The sequence below is a fragment of the Pseudoliparis swirei genome, chromosome 13 (genome assembly GCF_029220125.1).
Source record: "Pseudoliparis swirei isolate HS2019 ecotype Mariana Trench chromosome 13, NWPU_hadal_v1, whole genome shotgun sequence".
Taxonomy (NCBI): Eukaryota; Metazoa; Chordata; class Actinopteri; order Perciformes; family Liparidae; genus Pseudoliparis; species Pseudoliparis swirei.
In genome coordinates this window covers 208,900-223,022 of record NC_079400.1, presented here as the reverse complement: position 1 = coordinate 223,022, position 14,123 = coordinate 208,900, and the positions used below count along the sequence as shown (strand labels likewise).

Below are 14,123 nucleotides of genomic sequence, written 5' to 3'. Positions count from 1 at the left end.
ATAGGACTTTTTTTCGACATACGTACATAATTACTCTTTATGGGTTTCCCATTAAATACAACTATTAATGTTTTTCAGAGAGCAAAACCTTTTTTGATAAACCAATTTTTTCTTTTCATCCCACTTTTTTTTACTTACTCTATACACTTGCCTTTTTAAACAAACTCATGACTTAATTTTACTTGTAGTTTAATATGTAAATACAGTATATCATGCTTCAAAACTACTTCTGCTGTAATGTAAATATTAATTTAACAAGTCATGATCTGATGTGGACGTGACGGAACTGTGGCTGTCTGGGATACGAACTCCATTATGCACACGAGCCAAATGAAAATATAAAAAAGGTGAAAACAAGCAAAGAAACCTTTGTTTCAAAGTCTCCATATGTTAATGTTCATTTTCTGATAATACCTTACTGGGAAAGATAAATATTAGGGATGCACAGATCTGATCGGCGCCGATCCATATCGGCCGATATTCCCATTATCGGTTTTGATCGGCGTTCTCAAAACGGCCGATCAAAACAGCCGATCAGATGACGTAACATCTGCGAGAACTATCAGACCTTTCAATCGCCGCGCACCGTAACGGAGACAATGCGCCCGGCGAGGACCGGCAGAGTGCAGAGGTCCACGAGGGGATCCTCACCCACCGAGCGGCGTCCCCGTCCCCCAAGTTGAATCACTGGGTGAACTCAGCCAACTCTTACATGTCTGCCCCTATAGACTGATGTTCACGGTAAACGCATTCGATCGGGAGCGCGCGAGGGTTTTGATAAAGTTAGCGGAAGGATTTGCAAAGTTAGCGGAAAGAACCACGTGAAACAACATCCGTTTTTCAAAATAAGATGTCGACAAATCATACACGAACATATAAAAGTAAACAATGAACTGATTTTGTATCTTTATAGATCGTTTCTGAGATTTAGCTTAAATTATGCTAACATTAAAATATTTTTACTGGACCAAGGAAGAGTTTATAAAAATAAGTCAGACTTTTGTATGTTAAGAAAAGTCCTGTATATAGATTTCCCCAAGAGTTCCAGGAAATGAATGATGCAGATGTGTTCCATACATATCTGAAATCCCCTACAATAGCAATCAAACTATTTTAATGTATCAATTAGGACATTTTTCAAAGTAAAAGTCCTAAATCTTTAAAGAAATCAGTAATTTCTTTCATGTTTGAGTTGCTTTATTTATGTATTTCCTCATTGTCCTAGGCAATAATGCTACACAATAAATAGAATGCTTCAATTGACACCGTGATCGGTGATCGGTATTATCGGATCGGCAGATACTGATTTCAGTGATCGGTGATCGGCAGATTCTGATTTCAGTGATCGGCACCAAAAACCTGATCGGTGCATCTCTAATAAATATAGAAACTCCACACACATCACATCAGTTGATGTTATAAGTTATTAAGTTATTGATCAGCTGGCTATCTGCCAACTGTCGTAATTATTATATTAAAATAATCCACTGTTGGTCGACCTCTAGTTTTTTTTGTTGTTGCAGACTAATATGAGTAGCAGAGCTCCATCATTCTCCCTGCTAGAAGCCGTGCTGCTGGAGGTCTAAGTCATATGGATTTGCCCTCTAGAGGGGAAGGGGGCACCCAGAATCAGGACGAGGCCGGACAGACTGTCAGATCCGGCTGCAGTAAAAATAAGTTGTTCTAAAAGGGATGCAAGTTCTAGGAAACAAACTCAACACAAAATGAAAGTTCCTTTAACATTGATTGAAGGTTGAAATTTAACAGACATCTATGACCGCATGATGGGAAGGATTCTGGGAGCTTGAACCTGTACTGTTTCCACGTGGTAGTCTACGAGTAGCAGTTTTTTTATTTGAAAAAACAGTAGGAAGACTAAACGAATACTGGCAATAAAGTTAACAATTATACAATTCTATGAAGAATCCCAATAAGATGCAATACTAGAGCAATTTAATAAAACCTAAGTGGAATGCAGCCATTGTTAACAATTCGTTCCAGCTGCAGGTTTTCTGCTATGATGTTGCAAAATGTTTGCTCACTTACTACAAGGGCCTTTAAAACACACTATGTTACTGTCAGGATTTGGGAACATTAAGCTGGTGGTATGTATATCTCTATCTATATCTTGATAGATATATAGATTTAGACGAGCTGCCTCTACTCAAACCTAGGTTGGTCTATTCTGCCATCTAGTGGATAAAATCAAAAGCATCACAAAGACAAATCCCAAAACTCAGAATAGATTTTTTTAATTATTTTTTACAAATAACTTATCTGTTACAAAGACAGTTTTCTCAGCTAAAATCAAAGAAACACTTTAGATATCCAAATTATTTTTTTCGATTTAATAAAACATGAATAAACTGCCTCTTCACACCAAGGTGCAGATAAAGCTGAAAACTGGTTTCTTTGGATTAAGAAAAAAAAGAAAAAAAAGGAAAGAACTATAGCGTAAGTGCTTAAGAGACAGTAATCCATCTTCTACTTTTAAATGGGTTTAAACAATACTGAAATTTCGGTTTTAAAAATGGCACTTGGATGTGACAATACAAATTCGATAGTTCTAAGGCACTGACGCAAGGCAACGTTTTTCACAAGTGTGGAAAAAAAGAAGAAAAACAGTAACTACTCCACAGTTAAAGTAAGGTAATGACAATAAGTAAACTTTAGAAACACCCTCATCAATAAAAGCTTAGGAGGATGAAATGAGCCAAATACAAATAAGAGTATACAAAGTGGACAGCTTCCATGATGTTGTGACTATTGTGACCAGTTGTATATAAAAGACAATGGGACCCATATGAATATCTCCACATTATAGCTTTAAACTGAAACATGTTCACTTTGTTACCTCTAGAAGGAAAAAACGATTCAGGTGCACAGCGGCACGGAGACCTTTAGCTCCATCTGACGTTCCATGGATCTGCAGTAACACCCTGATTGTTCTGGAAGATGAGTGTCTCTTTGCACTGAGGTGAAGTTGTCCCCGAAACATTAAACCTACATTCCAGTTGTCAGATAAGATGGCAGTTTGTAATTTTGCATTATAACCCCCTTTCCCTCCCTCCCGCCCTCCGATAGTCCCGACATATTTGACGTCCTGAAAAAAAACAAAAAAAACACTACTCCATCATCTTCCATTTTGCTGCATCTGCAGATCGTACACAGGCAGCGCAGCAATTACACAAGCAGAGAGCGATCAGGTCGGACGTAGCTTCATGATGACGGCTCTGCTCCTCTCCTTCTGCAAGGCTTCAACTCTCACAGAAATCAAGTCAAAAAGCTTTTTTTTAAAAGATGAAAAAAGGGGAGCACGGTGCTTATTTGTTTAAAAGAGGAAAACAAAACAAAACAAAGTTAATAAAGGTATACTTACAGGAAATACAAGTGATTCATAGTGTGAGGAAGAAGGCTTTCGAGGCACATTCTAAAATTATGTACAGTAAAAAGCTCTAGGAGAGTTTGTGCCTCTGTGTATTGTACACAAAGCATGCAACTTAGTTTATTTTTCATTAAATCATGGCTGAGGAGACAGAAAAGGGGATACTGAAAGGGGGGTGGGGGCGTACAAGAGGCACATTTGAGTGGCAGCGACACTGCTGGTTCCCACTTTTGTCATCCTCGAGAAACAGCAAACAAACTTGAAAAAGTCCCACGATTAGTCTGTTAGTTTCTCCTTCAGGTGGAGAGCAGTGGCTGAACAAAGTTCCCAATTCCCCGATCACACCACCAAAGAGGAATAAAAACAACAACAAAATATGTAATCAGCAAAAGGCACATTCGCACCTGTGTGTGGTGCGTGTGTGTGTGTGTGTGTATGTGTGTGTGTGTGTGTGTGTGTGTGTGGTGTATGCGTGCCGTCACACTGCAGGGCCCCACTCGTAATACTGTAAGTGGCAGCAGCGAGGTATCCCCAGGAGGAAAGAATCGCCTGTCGAGCATCCGAGTCTCTAAGGTGAGGGAAGCATCGTCCGACTCCGCCAGGCTTCGTGGAAAAACACATACTGTGAAACAGCGTCCAGTCAAGCCACTGAAGAGTGGACAGCATTCTCACACACCTTAGAGAGGAGGGAAGAAAGAAACCAAACGGGCGACTGATGCTCGGTGACGCACACACCCCACCCCCACCTGGGGTTTTCATACGCCTAGCGAAACGGAAGAGAAGGAGAGGCCTTTCTACTCGGGACTGGCGGGGCGGCACGGCGCGGCCTCGTTGGCTCAGAAGTGCCGCGGGAAATCACACTGTTCACAGCGGTTGAGGGCGGGGTGATTGAGGAAGGTGCAGGCGGTGCAGTTCCACTGCATTCCCTCGTCCTCCTCCTGGTCTGCGATGGGCTTCACAATCTTACTGCCCGGGTCTGTGAAGAGGAGGAAGAAGAAGAGGAGGAGGTCAGGACACGGGAGCAGAAGAAGTGTTCGAAATGCAAGCTACATATATTAAGTTATCTTGAGGCGAGGCAGGAATTCTAGACATCGAGAAAATCGAGGATCATCATCCTGAAAACAATGCGTCCTCACACCAGGAAACTGTATTGGGGGTAACTTTGAGATCGCTATGCTTATGCTTTACAACTAACCTGCTCCACAGCAAGTTATGTTCAAGAAAACTGATCAACTCTTAAAGAAGCCTCGCTTACTGACCAATCAAAGCTCTGTTGTGTGTGAAATGATATTACACAAATATGAAGAACTTAAAAGTTTTAATTGACAAATGCAGAATTAATGTTTTGATTTGTATGTGTGAATATGTTAATCAAAAGGATTATGAGCTTTATATTTTAGCCGTATTCATTGAGCTCTAACCTGGCGGTGTGAAACAAGTCGGAGCGAATACTGAATACAAAAATAAATAGTCTATGGCTTAATTATTCAAAGCTAATAAATTAAAAAAACACATTTTCTGTGCACCGATTGGTCGGCGCTAGATAGCAGCACTAAAATAACCCCAATAAGCAGCGAACCAAAAGATAGCTTTCTTTTCTTGGTACAAGGCCTGGAGCTTGTTGAAGACAATGATGAAAGGGAGGAAGAACGCAGGAAGAACGGAGGAAGAATGAAATGAGAAGAGAGAGGACAGAGATACCAACCAAGTGGGGGAGGAGGGGAAGGACCAGAGGAGGGCTCCATCAGGAGCTCAGAGGTCACATTATATCTACATCCTCTCCTGTCTGGCCCCAGCAGAGTGTAAGGGAGGGATGAGCGGATGAGGGGTAGGCGGATGGATGGGTGAAAAGAAAGAGAGATTACAGAGCAGGTTGGAGGGGGCAGAAGAAGAAATCAGTAGTCAGTCAGTCATATCAATATCCTGAGCCGATTGACAAAATCTAAAAGGCAAACAATCTGATAGATCCGTGGGAATGCATCTCTCATTGAGCAAATGCGTCTTCAGCTCCATTCACAGCTGGTTTGGGGGTCGTTACATTTAAAAGGAATATACCGATTCAACACCCCAATTAAGATTAAAAGAAAACAGCGAGTAACTGCAATGTCAAGTCAGAAACAGTGTTTTGTTTTGCAGAATAGTTTGAGGTTGTTTATTATAAAATAAACGATGTGCCTGTGGGATGGAGCGGTGCCAGAACCTGGTGGTCTGGGACCAGATGCTAAAGAACTAGACGCTGTAGCGTCTCAACAATTTAAAAGAAGAAGAAAACAAAAGAAATGAAAATTAACTTGTTTGGTTCGGTACTTCGCAACGTTAGCTGAGAATTTGCATTTGCATGTCGACATAATTACCTTCGCATTGAAAATGCAGAAGGTTATGTTTTGATCGCCGTGTATTTATTTATTTATTTGTATGCGTGTTACTCGCATAACTAAAAAAGTATTAAACCGAATCACATTAAATTTGGTGGGATGATTGGTTATTATCCGGGGACCATTTGATTAGATTTTGGGATCTATCGGGTCAAAGGTCAAGGTCATGAAAAGGTCAAAATCTTCTTTTTTCCATACCGCGGTAAATTTTTATCCAATGGCATGCAACTAATGCCAAAATGTTCATAATTCAATGCCCAATCTTGTGATATGCGAAGGTATGCGCTCTACCAAGTGCCCATTCTAGTTGAAACATGCAACACCACATTTAAGTCAGTAAGTACAGTCTGAAAAATTAAATCATGCAATAAATATATTAATGAAAGGATAAAAAAATGGATATTATAAATGACCTCATGCCTGGTCTGATCTTCAGCCCATATATATATATATATATATATATATAGAGAGAGAGAGAGAGAGAGAGAGAGAATAACATGCGCCAATACTATTGCAGTAAATCCAAAATAAGTACAGTTAAGGAAACTGTCCAGACATAACCATAACCTCCTCTAAACTTACCAATAGATAAAGTACCTTTGGGTTTGGGTGGGACAGGACCAAGAAATCCCATGTTGTCATAAAAATTATGGATTGCACTGAGATTAAAGTGTGGTCCTGTAAACAGATGGAGAGAAAAGATAGGTTGTCATTATCCAACAGTATGTGCAACATCTATTGATGGTCTGGACTCGAACAATATTAAAGGGTCTTTCAGGGCTCGACAGCAAGCCTTCGAAGGTTTGTCAGCAAACCATTTTGGGAATTGTTTTTGCCTCTTAACATAAAAAGTAGGCAAACAGAAATATATGAAACCCAAAATCTTTTATATTATTATAATTATTTTTATATTTGCGTCCCTCGCGATACTGAGTCGAAACCACACAGTAGTCCAGAGGAGTCCAATCTCTCTCAGTTGCTCACTTACAGTCGAGATGGTGGGATTTAATAATCTCATGTTGTGCCTAATGTTTGATATTTCTGGAATTTATCTGCACACACTCTGTACACATGACATCTATTGCTTCTGTCCATCCGGGGAGAGGGTTCCTCCTCTGTTGCTCTACTGAAAGTTTCTTCCCTTTTTTCCCCGTGAATATTTTTTTCTATTTCTTGAGAGTTTTTGCTGATCCGATGTGAGGTTCTGTCGTATGTGTACAGACTGTAAAGCCCTTTTAGGCAAATTTGTAATTTGTGATATAAGGCTATACAAAATAAACTGAATTGAATTGAGACCAAACGTTTGCTTTTGAGCTCCAAAGGCAAAACGGATGCAGTGGGTTGGTTTCAGCCGAGTCGATTGCTGGGAATGCCCTTCTGCTACAGCTTGTTGAACACTTGTTGATGACTTGCAACATCAACAAGTCAGCATGAAACATTGAATAACATTTGGTTAAAAAAATAATAATTGTGAATCACAGCAACCACGAGGTCATAAAAGAGCACAAAATAAAAATCCAGTTGTGAGTGAGATTAGCCGTGGACAGACACACACGGGACAGAAAGCATGACCTCCCCACAGACTTATACCTGGCAGAGAATCAAACAATTAAACCTCTTGTGACTTGATATCATAACTGGCCACGTTTTATGCCTGACATTAAATCCCAGGAACCAGCAGGTCTGTAGTAGGTCATTCATTCTTGGCTCCCCTTCACTTGTGTGAAGCTGCTGGTCGACGGCTTGGTTTCTGTCAGCGGTGGAGTGCTGCCAGGGGGCCAATAAATCCCTTGTTGCCGACCAGCGACAGGATGCAATTCAGGAAGAACTGGTCGTTAACAGCACAATTGCAGCACCTTAAGTGTGTGTGTGCAGCTGCGTGCCCCGGATCAAAAAGGGACTTACTATTCACCTTATTCAACCACAGACATGTACAAAAGCTGTGAGCCGGTTTAGGGGAGAATATCAAAATTATGTATCGGAGAGGGAATCGTACCTCTGGTTTGAAGGAGATCAATTTCTTTTGTGAGGCAGTCAATGTCGATCTGCAGGGACCTGTTTTTGCATCGCAGCTGCTTCATTTCCTCGATCTGGAAAAGAAATGACACAGGAGCTGCTCTGCTGGCCTCAGTAAACAATACATAACCAGGAGCTACTGAGCTCAGCAACACCAGCCAATTGACCTTCCACAGCCGACCCCCTCTCTCTCCTCCCACTGTTGACCCAAACTTTAACAGACGACAGAAACAGACGACTCGACAAATAAAGCTCAGAGCGGCACTTGATCTGAACCCGAGAGGTTTTCACCAAACTCACAGCTGCAAATCTTAACGCAAGTTGTGCCGGCGATAAATATGGAGGCGTTAACAGTTTCTTTTTAAATGCACTGTCGCTGTCTTAGCTGTCCCTGTGATCAACATCGTGTCAGGTTGTGTTGATGTGCCACAAAAAGGGACCAAGAATGACAACGTGACAAAGATCGTTTTATTTTGTCTGCTCAGCTTTTATCTGTCAGAAATAACCAGGAGAGCATCTGTTTGCAGTTATGGAGAACATCTCTCTGATGACTTCTAATAGAATCATTTTATTTTATTTTTTATGATTGAGCTGCCAATGTCGGTTCGAATTCCTTGATATTTTCCCCTTCAAATGTCCCATTTGTCCCAATGGGTTCTTCATTCTGGCTGGTGATAGCTGGGAAATATGAGCACCAACTCTGAAGGTGATGATTACTGTATGCAACAATAAATATCAGTTTTATAACATAATGCTGCGTTCACACCAAAAGCGTACGAGTAAAGCGTTGCGAATATTCGTAACGCTTTACTCGTTGTGGTTTATTTCCATCATTCGCACCTTAGAGGGGGCTAAAGTGCGAATGGCGCGTGGCTTATCTCCGTGGCTTTACTCCATTGAAACCGTTATCATTTCCGCCATCCACCATGGAAGAAATAACCACTAGTTCTGCTTTACACTTGTTGTGGACATACCACAAACGTCAGGAAATTTTTCGTTTTGCGCAATCGCACAATTCACGCCATTTGCGCCGCCCGACAAAAATTTGCGTCAAACGCAACCATTCGCATCTGTGCATTGATTTTGCATAGGATTTACTCGCGTCAAAAATTCCCACTGCTTTTGGTGTGAATGCAGTATTATAATTGGGCAACTGGCTTTTTAAGCCCTTACCATATAACAGCAACTGAGTAGCATTACATACAGGGGAAGGGGGGGTGGGGCAAAAACCATCAAATATACATCTTTTTTTTAAATCCCAGAATAACGCTTACAGAAGGAATTTGGGAGACCGAGTTGGATCTCTCCAGCCGTCTCCTGGTCAGGTCGTTCTCCATCTCATTGACCTCCTCTTTTAGCTTCTCCAGCTTCTTCTTCTTCAGCTCCAACTCGTGCCACAGCCTCTCCATGCGAGCCTTCTGATGGACCAACAATGCTGCAGAACACACACACACACACACACACACAACACAGATGGCACTGACATCAGCTGTTTCCTCTGTGTTACTGCATCCATTAATGAATTCAATCATTTATTCACTGGCAAACAGCGAGTGAGAACACGTACACATACATTTTCCATGACACGCAATCACGAGAGGGAAGCAAATTTAAAGATTATATGAAGGAGAAACTACTCGTAACTAAAAACTGGGTATAAAGAGCACTTTGAAAATGTGTCTGTATCGTATGTTAAGATAATTATCCTCTATACCCCAGTCAAACCGGTTCTGGGCATAAAAAAACAACTTTGCTTGAGGAGAAACGGGTGAACTCCATCAGATGCTGCTGCCTGCATTTAATCACCTTTGTGGGAGGATCAGATGTTTAATGCACACCCTTTTTTCCACTGTGCACACGTTTGGCTCAAGTCTCTACAACGCATTACCCAAAATGTACCTTTGTTCCTGAATCTGTTTGACAGGTCGTGACTCCTCCCACGCAGACTTTCGATGACGAACAACACTCACTCTCTCTCCACACAAACACATGCCACTTGACAACTTCCTAACAGAGACACAACCCAGTAATGTCCAATAGGCTTTCAATGACATCCACCCATCAAGCTGTGTAACTGTACACTTTGGACAAATTGAATACATCCTGTGATTTTATTTTGGGCGCCGTTTTTGATTAGGATGGAACTATTATTACATATTGTTGGACCGCAGCCTCATTCTCCCATCATAATATCCTCGAGCTAAACTGCTACCCGTTTGCTGAATGTGAGTCACCCGTGACGACAACATGAGCTTGAACATTAACGTGACGTAGTGCAATGAGGTAAATGTGCCTTGGCGTTTAGCTGATTGGTTTAATATGTCGTTATGTTTAAAATGTGATAATGATGCCGTCTTAAAGCTTGTCTTCCTTCCTCGCAAACCCATTCAATTATGTTTTTGTCAGTTCAAGTAAGCTGCTGTGCTTGATGAGTGACTGCTCTCTTCTTTCCTCAGACATCCATATGATCCCCGACCCTGCCCGATTCTCCATCAGCAACTCCTTCTCTTATCGTTTGTGTTTCTGTGAGGAATTTGGGCATGCGACAAGTCACATTATCATCCAAAGGTCCACTTGAATGATTGGGTACACTTCTTACAGATTCTTATTTTTCTTTTAACTTTTTTACTTACTTCTTATAAGATGTTGTCTGGCTCTGGGAGATGCCTCACCCACAATAACAAAAGACATATATGGTGGCCAGCAGCAAGACTTGCATAATCAAAAGAATGTTTTGGATTCTACAAATTGGCCTCAGTATTTTTTAAACCTGGATCCTATTTTCCCATGTTTTTCTTTCTTAGTGACTAAAGAGGTCAACAACAACAACTTTTGAAATTTGGCCCAGTATGGAGGGGAAACATGCTCCTCGCTGACGATGGGCATCCACTAAAAGTGTTTGTTTTAGCCACTGACGGGCTCAGACTGTTATTAGAGGTGTCTGGCAACATTATGAAAGATATAAAACCTTTTCCTTTAACTTTTGCGCCAACAAATGCCTTCACATTGCCAACCAGAACCGAGTCCTCAACATTATGCGATTATAATAACGCTATTCTGCTGCCAGGCGAGCTAGAGACCTGGCGTGAACGGTGACTGGTGTAGGTTACCATCGGCAATTCATATTTAATTAACAGTCAAAAGGCGTTTCTTTTTTTACCACATACAGCTTTGGTGTCAAATATGTATGTTTCTCCAGGCCAAAGCAGGCAAAGTGGGCTGATGAGGGGCAACAGCAGAGGCAGCATGCCCAGTGTGAAGTCCCTCTTGGTGGTAGTCACCTCCGTGCATGAGCCAAAAGCTGGTGACTTACACGTGATACAGTCGGACGCCCAAAAAAGGAAACAGCAGTGTGCTCCGACGCGTTTGACTCACAACAGAATACACCAGTCTCAGGGGTCGACGGAGCGACTCACACTAACATCATTGCATCGAGTCACCTTCATTGGTCTACCTCATGGGACGTGCAGAGCAGGGTTGCCTCCAGCGACTGAACATTTGTGACAGCAAGCATAGCTCAAGAAATGCACTTCAGTCAATGTTATGGAAAGAGACTCAGTAAATCACACAGTATGCCTTGTAGTAACATTACTATTTTGGCAGGAAGCGATGGAAAAAATGTGTAGAAAAGGAAGAAAAAAAAACTGTACACTCGTGGGTCTAAAAACTCATCACTGTGGACTCTTAACCCTTGTGTTGCCTTAGGGTCATTTTGACCCGAATCAATATTACACCCTCCCCCCGCCTTAGGATTAATTTGACCCCATTCAATGTTTAATGTCGGTGTTCTTTCGGTAGTCAACAAACAAACATAAAGTGCCTCACACTTAAACTTGGAAAACAATATTAATTCTAATAATTTTCTGGAGGTTTTAATTGCTGGCGTCAAATTGAACCCAACGGGTAAAATATGTTAGTAAATATAAAGGTAACAGGAGGGTGAAACATTGAATCGGGTCAAAATGACCCAAAGGCGGGGGGAGGGTGTAATATTGATTCGGGTCAAAATGACCCTAAGGCAACACAAGGGTTAAGCCACTTGACATTTGCCAAACAACCCAATAATCGGTGAAACAAACAGCTCTAACATGACAGAAATGTATCTGCAAACTTGCAGGCTTGAGAGAACGTATTTTTGCAAAGTGGTGTTATTTTTTCTATTTGGCCTCATTTGTTTCTCTTCCGGCATAAAGACTTAAGATCAGTGTGACGATGCTCGGTATTGCTCACCTTGTGTGTACGCTGCGTCATCGGAGCCCATGCTGAGTCTGCGCGGCTCGCTCGGCCTCTCCCTGTGTGGCGACAGCGGGTCTGAGAGGTGGAGGGGGTCGGGCTCCACGAAGTGGTGGTCTGAGGGGAGGCTGAGGAGGTTGTTGGGCTCAAACGTAGGGGACACGACTCCGGGGGACACCGCTGGAGGTTTATTGGGGGACACTGTAATTTTAAAAGTGTATTTGGTGTTGGGCTGTGTCACCACCACACGCGGTGACGAAGCCGTACCTCCCCCTCCTAAAGAGGCACGAGACTTCGGTGGATGGTGGTGGATGTACGCAGGGCCCATGCTCACTTGGCCCCCCATGTTTCTGGCCCCCGAGGTCCCTTGCAAGGGAGGGTTGGCTGAGATGTAGACTGTGGGAGGGTTCCTACCCCCACTGTCGTCGCTGGAGGCATTGGCAGAAATGTAAAACTTGGGTTGAGAGCGCTCCTCAGAGGGAGCGGTAGCTGTAGGCGGGCTGGCAGAGATGTAAACAGTGGGCTGGCTGCGGCTCAGACCTGGACCTTCGATGGAGAGAGGGGTGGTGGGGACAGTGGCCACCCCGGTTGAACAGGAGGAGGATGAAGAAGAGGAAGAAGAAGAAGGGCAGGAGGACGACGTGGAGGAGGACCGGGGCCCGCTGCTTGTCCGCAGCACGGCGGTCGTGGTTGTAGAGTTGCTCCTCTGAGGAGATTCAAGTTTGATCTCTATCTGATTCTTCCGCGGGCCAGTAGAGATGTTCTGGATGTTGTACTGGCTGATGGTGGACAGAGAGGTGGGCATGACAGAAGAGGAGGCTGAGGAAGAGGAGCATGAGACGCCGGAGGAGGAGGCCTGACTTCCAGTGGGGAGGATGGAGGGCGCCTGGGGATTTGTGGGGGAGCTGATTGGCATGTAGACGTGCGAGGTCTGGTGGCCCAGGGTCTGGTGCTGTGAGGTATGTGAGGAGGCGGTGTGCTGAGGGCCGGACCACGAGCCGGACAGGGAAGAGGGGTGTGAGATCTGGTAGATCTGCTGCTGGGGTTGGGAGGCGGGGCTGTACTGGGCCCTGCCTCCCTGCTGCTGGTTCTGCCGAGTCGTACCAGACTGGCTGACATAGGGCCTGATGTAGATAGAGTTACCCTGTGGGCTGCCGAGGCCCGGCTGTGGACCACCGTGTATGTGCAAAGAAGTGGGTGTGTTTCGGCCCGCCTGGATGTGGGGCGCTAGCGTCACGGTGATGGGATTGAAGCGCGGGGTCTGTTGAACACCCATACTCGATCCTTTGACACCCAGAGGGTAGAGTCCGAGGTGCTGCGGGGGCTGTGGTTTTCGTGTGGGCTCCATCCCATCGAACACATTGATGCTGGAGGGCACCTGCACTGGGGCTGACTGGGGCTCCTGCTGAAAGAAGTCACTGTTGGGGGCCTGGCTTTTCTGGAGGGGCCCGTCGCTCAGGCTGTGGGCCAGAGTTCGACTGCCGTTCATTCTCAGGTTGTTCCGAACTGGGCCCACGTGCACATTCTGAGACTGCAAGCCCAGGTTCAGCTGGGTCATGTGATTGCGAAGCCTGATGACGCCGGGGTCTTCCGAGAAGCCACGGTTTCCTACCTCGCTGTACAGGTAGACCGGACTGATCTGGGACAAGTATTCACAGCAGGCGTCTAAATTGTTGTTGTTCTGAAGGAGAGACAGAGAGGAAATCACTTTATTATGAAATTACAGCATTTCAGATGAGAATCCTAAAAGGCAATAAGGCTAAGATCCATACCTGTTTTTGATCATTGCCGTTTTTCCTTCAATTAAAAACATTCCTAACGAGCAGATCCAGATCCCTTTGTTGTTATTGCAGCTGTTCTACGAGGCTCCAGACCAATTTTTATTTTTATTTCTTTTGCCAACGTCCCAAAAATACTTTTAACCGCAATAAAAAATTCTAAATGTTTTAGTTTTACTTTATTATTTCCATCTGTAGTATTTTCATAAAAAACTCCCAATTCAAATAATAGCAAAATGAACATTTTGATTTGAGTAGTTTAAATGATCTATTATAAGCTGCTTAGAGCTTTAGTTAGGAACTTTAACAGCTCATATTGTATCTCTCTATATATCT

General features: G+C 43.3%; 1 protein-coding gene across 5 annotated transcripts in view; it reads right to left on the bottom strand.

Moving 5' to 3' along the window:
* Positions 1-2,236: 2,236 nt before the first annotated feature.
* Positions 2,237-14,123, bottom strand: part of tab2 (TGF-beta activated kinase 1 (MAP3K7) binding protein 2) — a 60,965-nt gene continuing 49,078 nt past the window's right edge. For 2 of the 5 annotated variants that reach the window (XM_056429164.1, XM_056429166.1), the window contains exons 3-8: positions 12,007-13,690; positions 9,051-9,211; positions 7,757-7,850; positions 6,343-6,438; positions 5,091-5,171; positions 2,237-4,361 (exon numbers count right to left, since the gene is read on the bottom strand). In XM_056429164.1, the coding sequence (XP_056285139.1) occupies positions 4,222-4,361; positions 5,091-5,171; positions 6,343-6,438; positions 7,757-7,850; positions 9,051-9,211; positions 12,007-13,690 (2,256 nt within the window). In that variant the 3' untranslated portion in view covers positions 2,237-4,221. The remainder of the gene's footprint in view (positions 4,362-5,090; positions 5,172-6,342; positions 6,439-7,756; positions 7,851-9,050; positions 9,212-12,006; positions 13,691-14,123) is intronic. The other 3 variants (XM_056429168.1, XM_056429167.1, XM_056429169.1) reach the window with 3 other exon arrangements.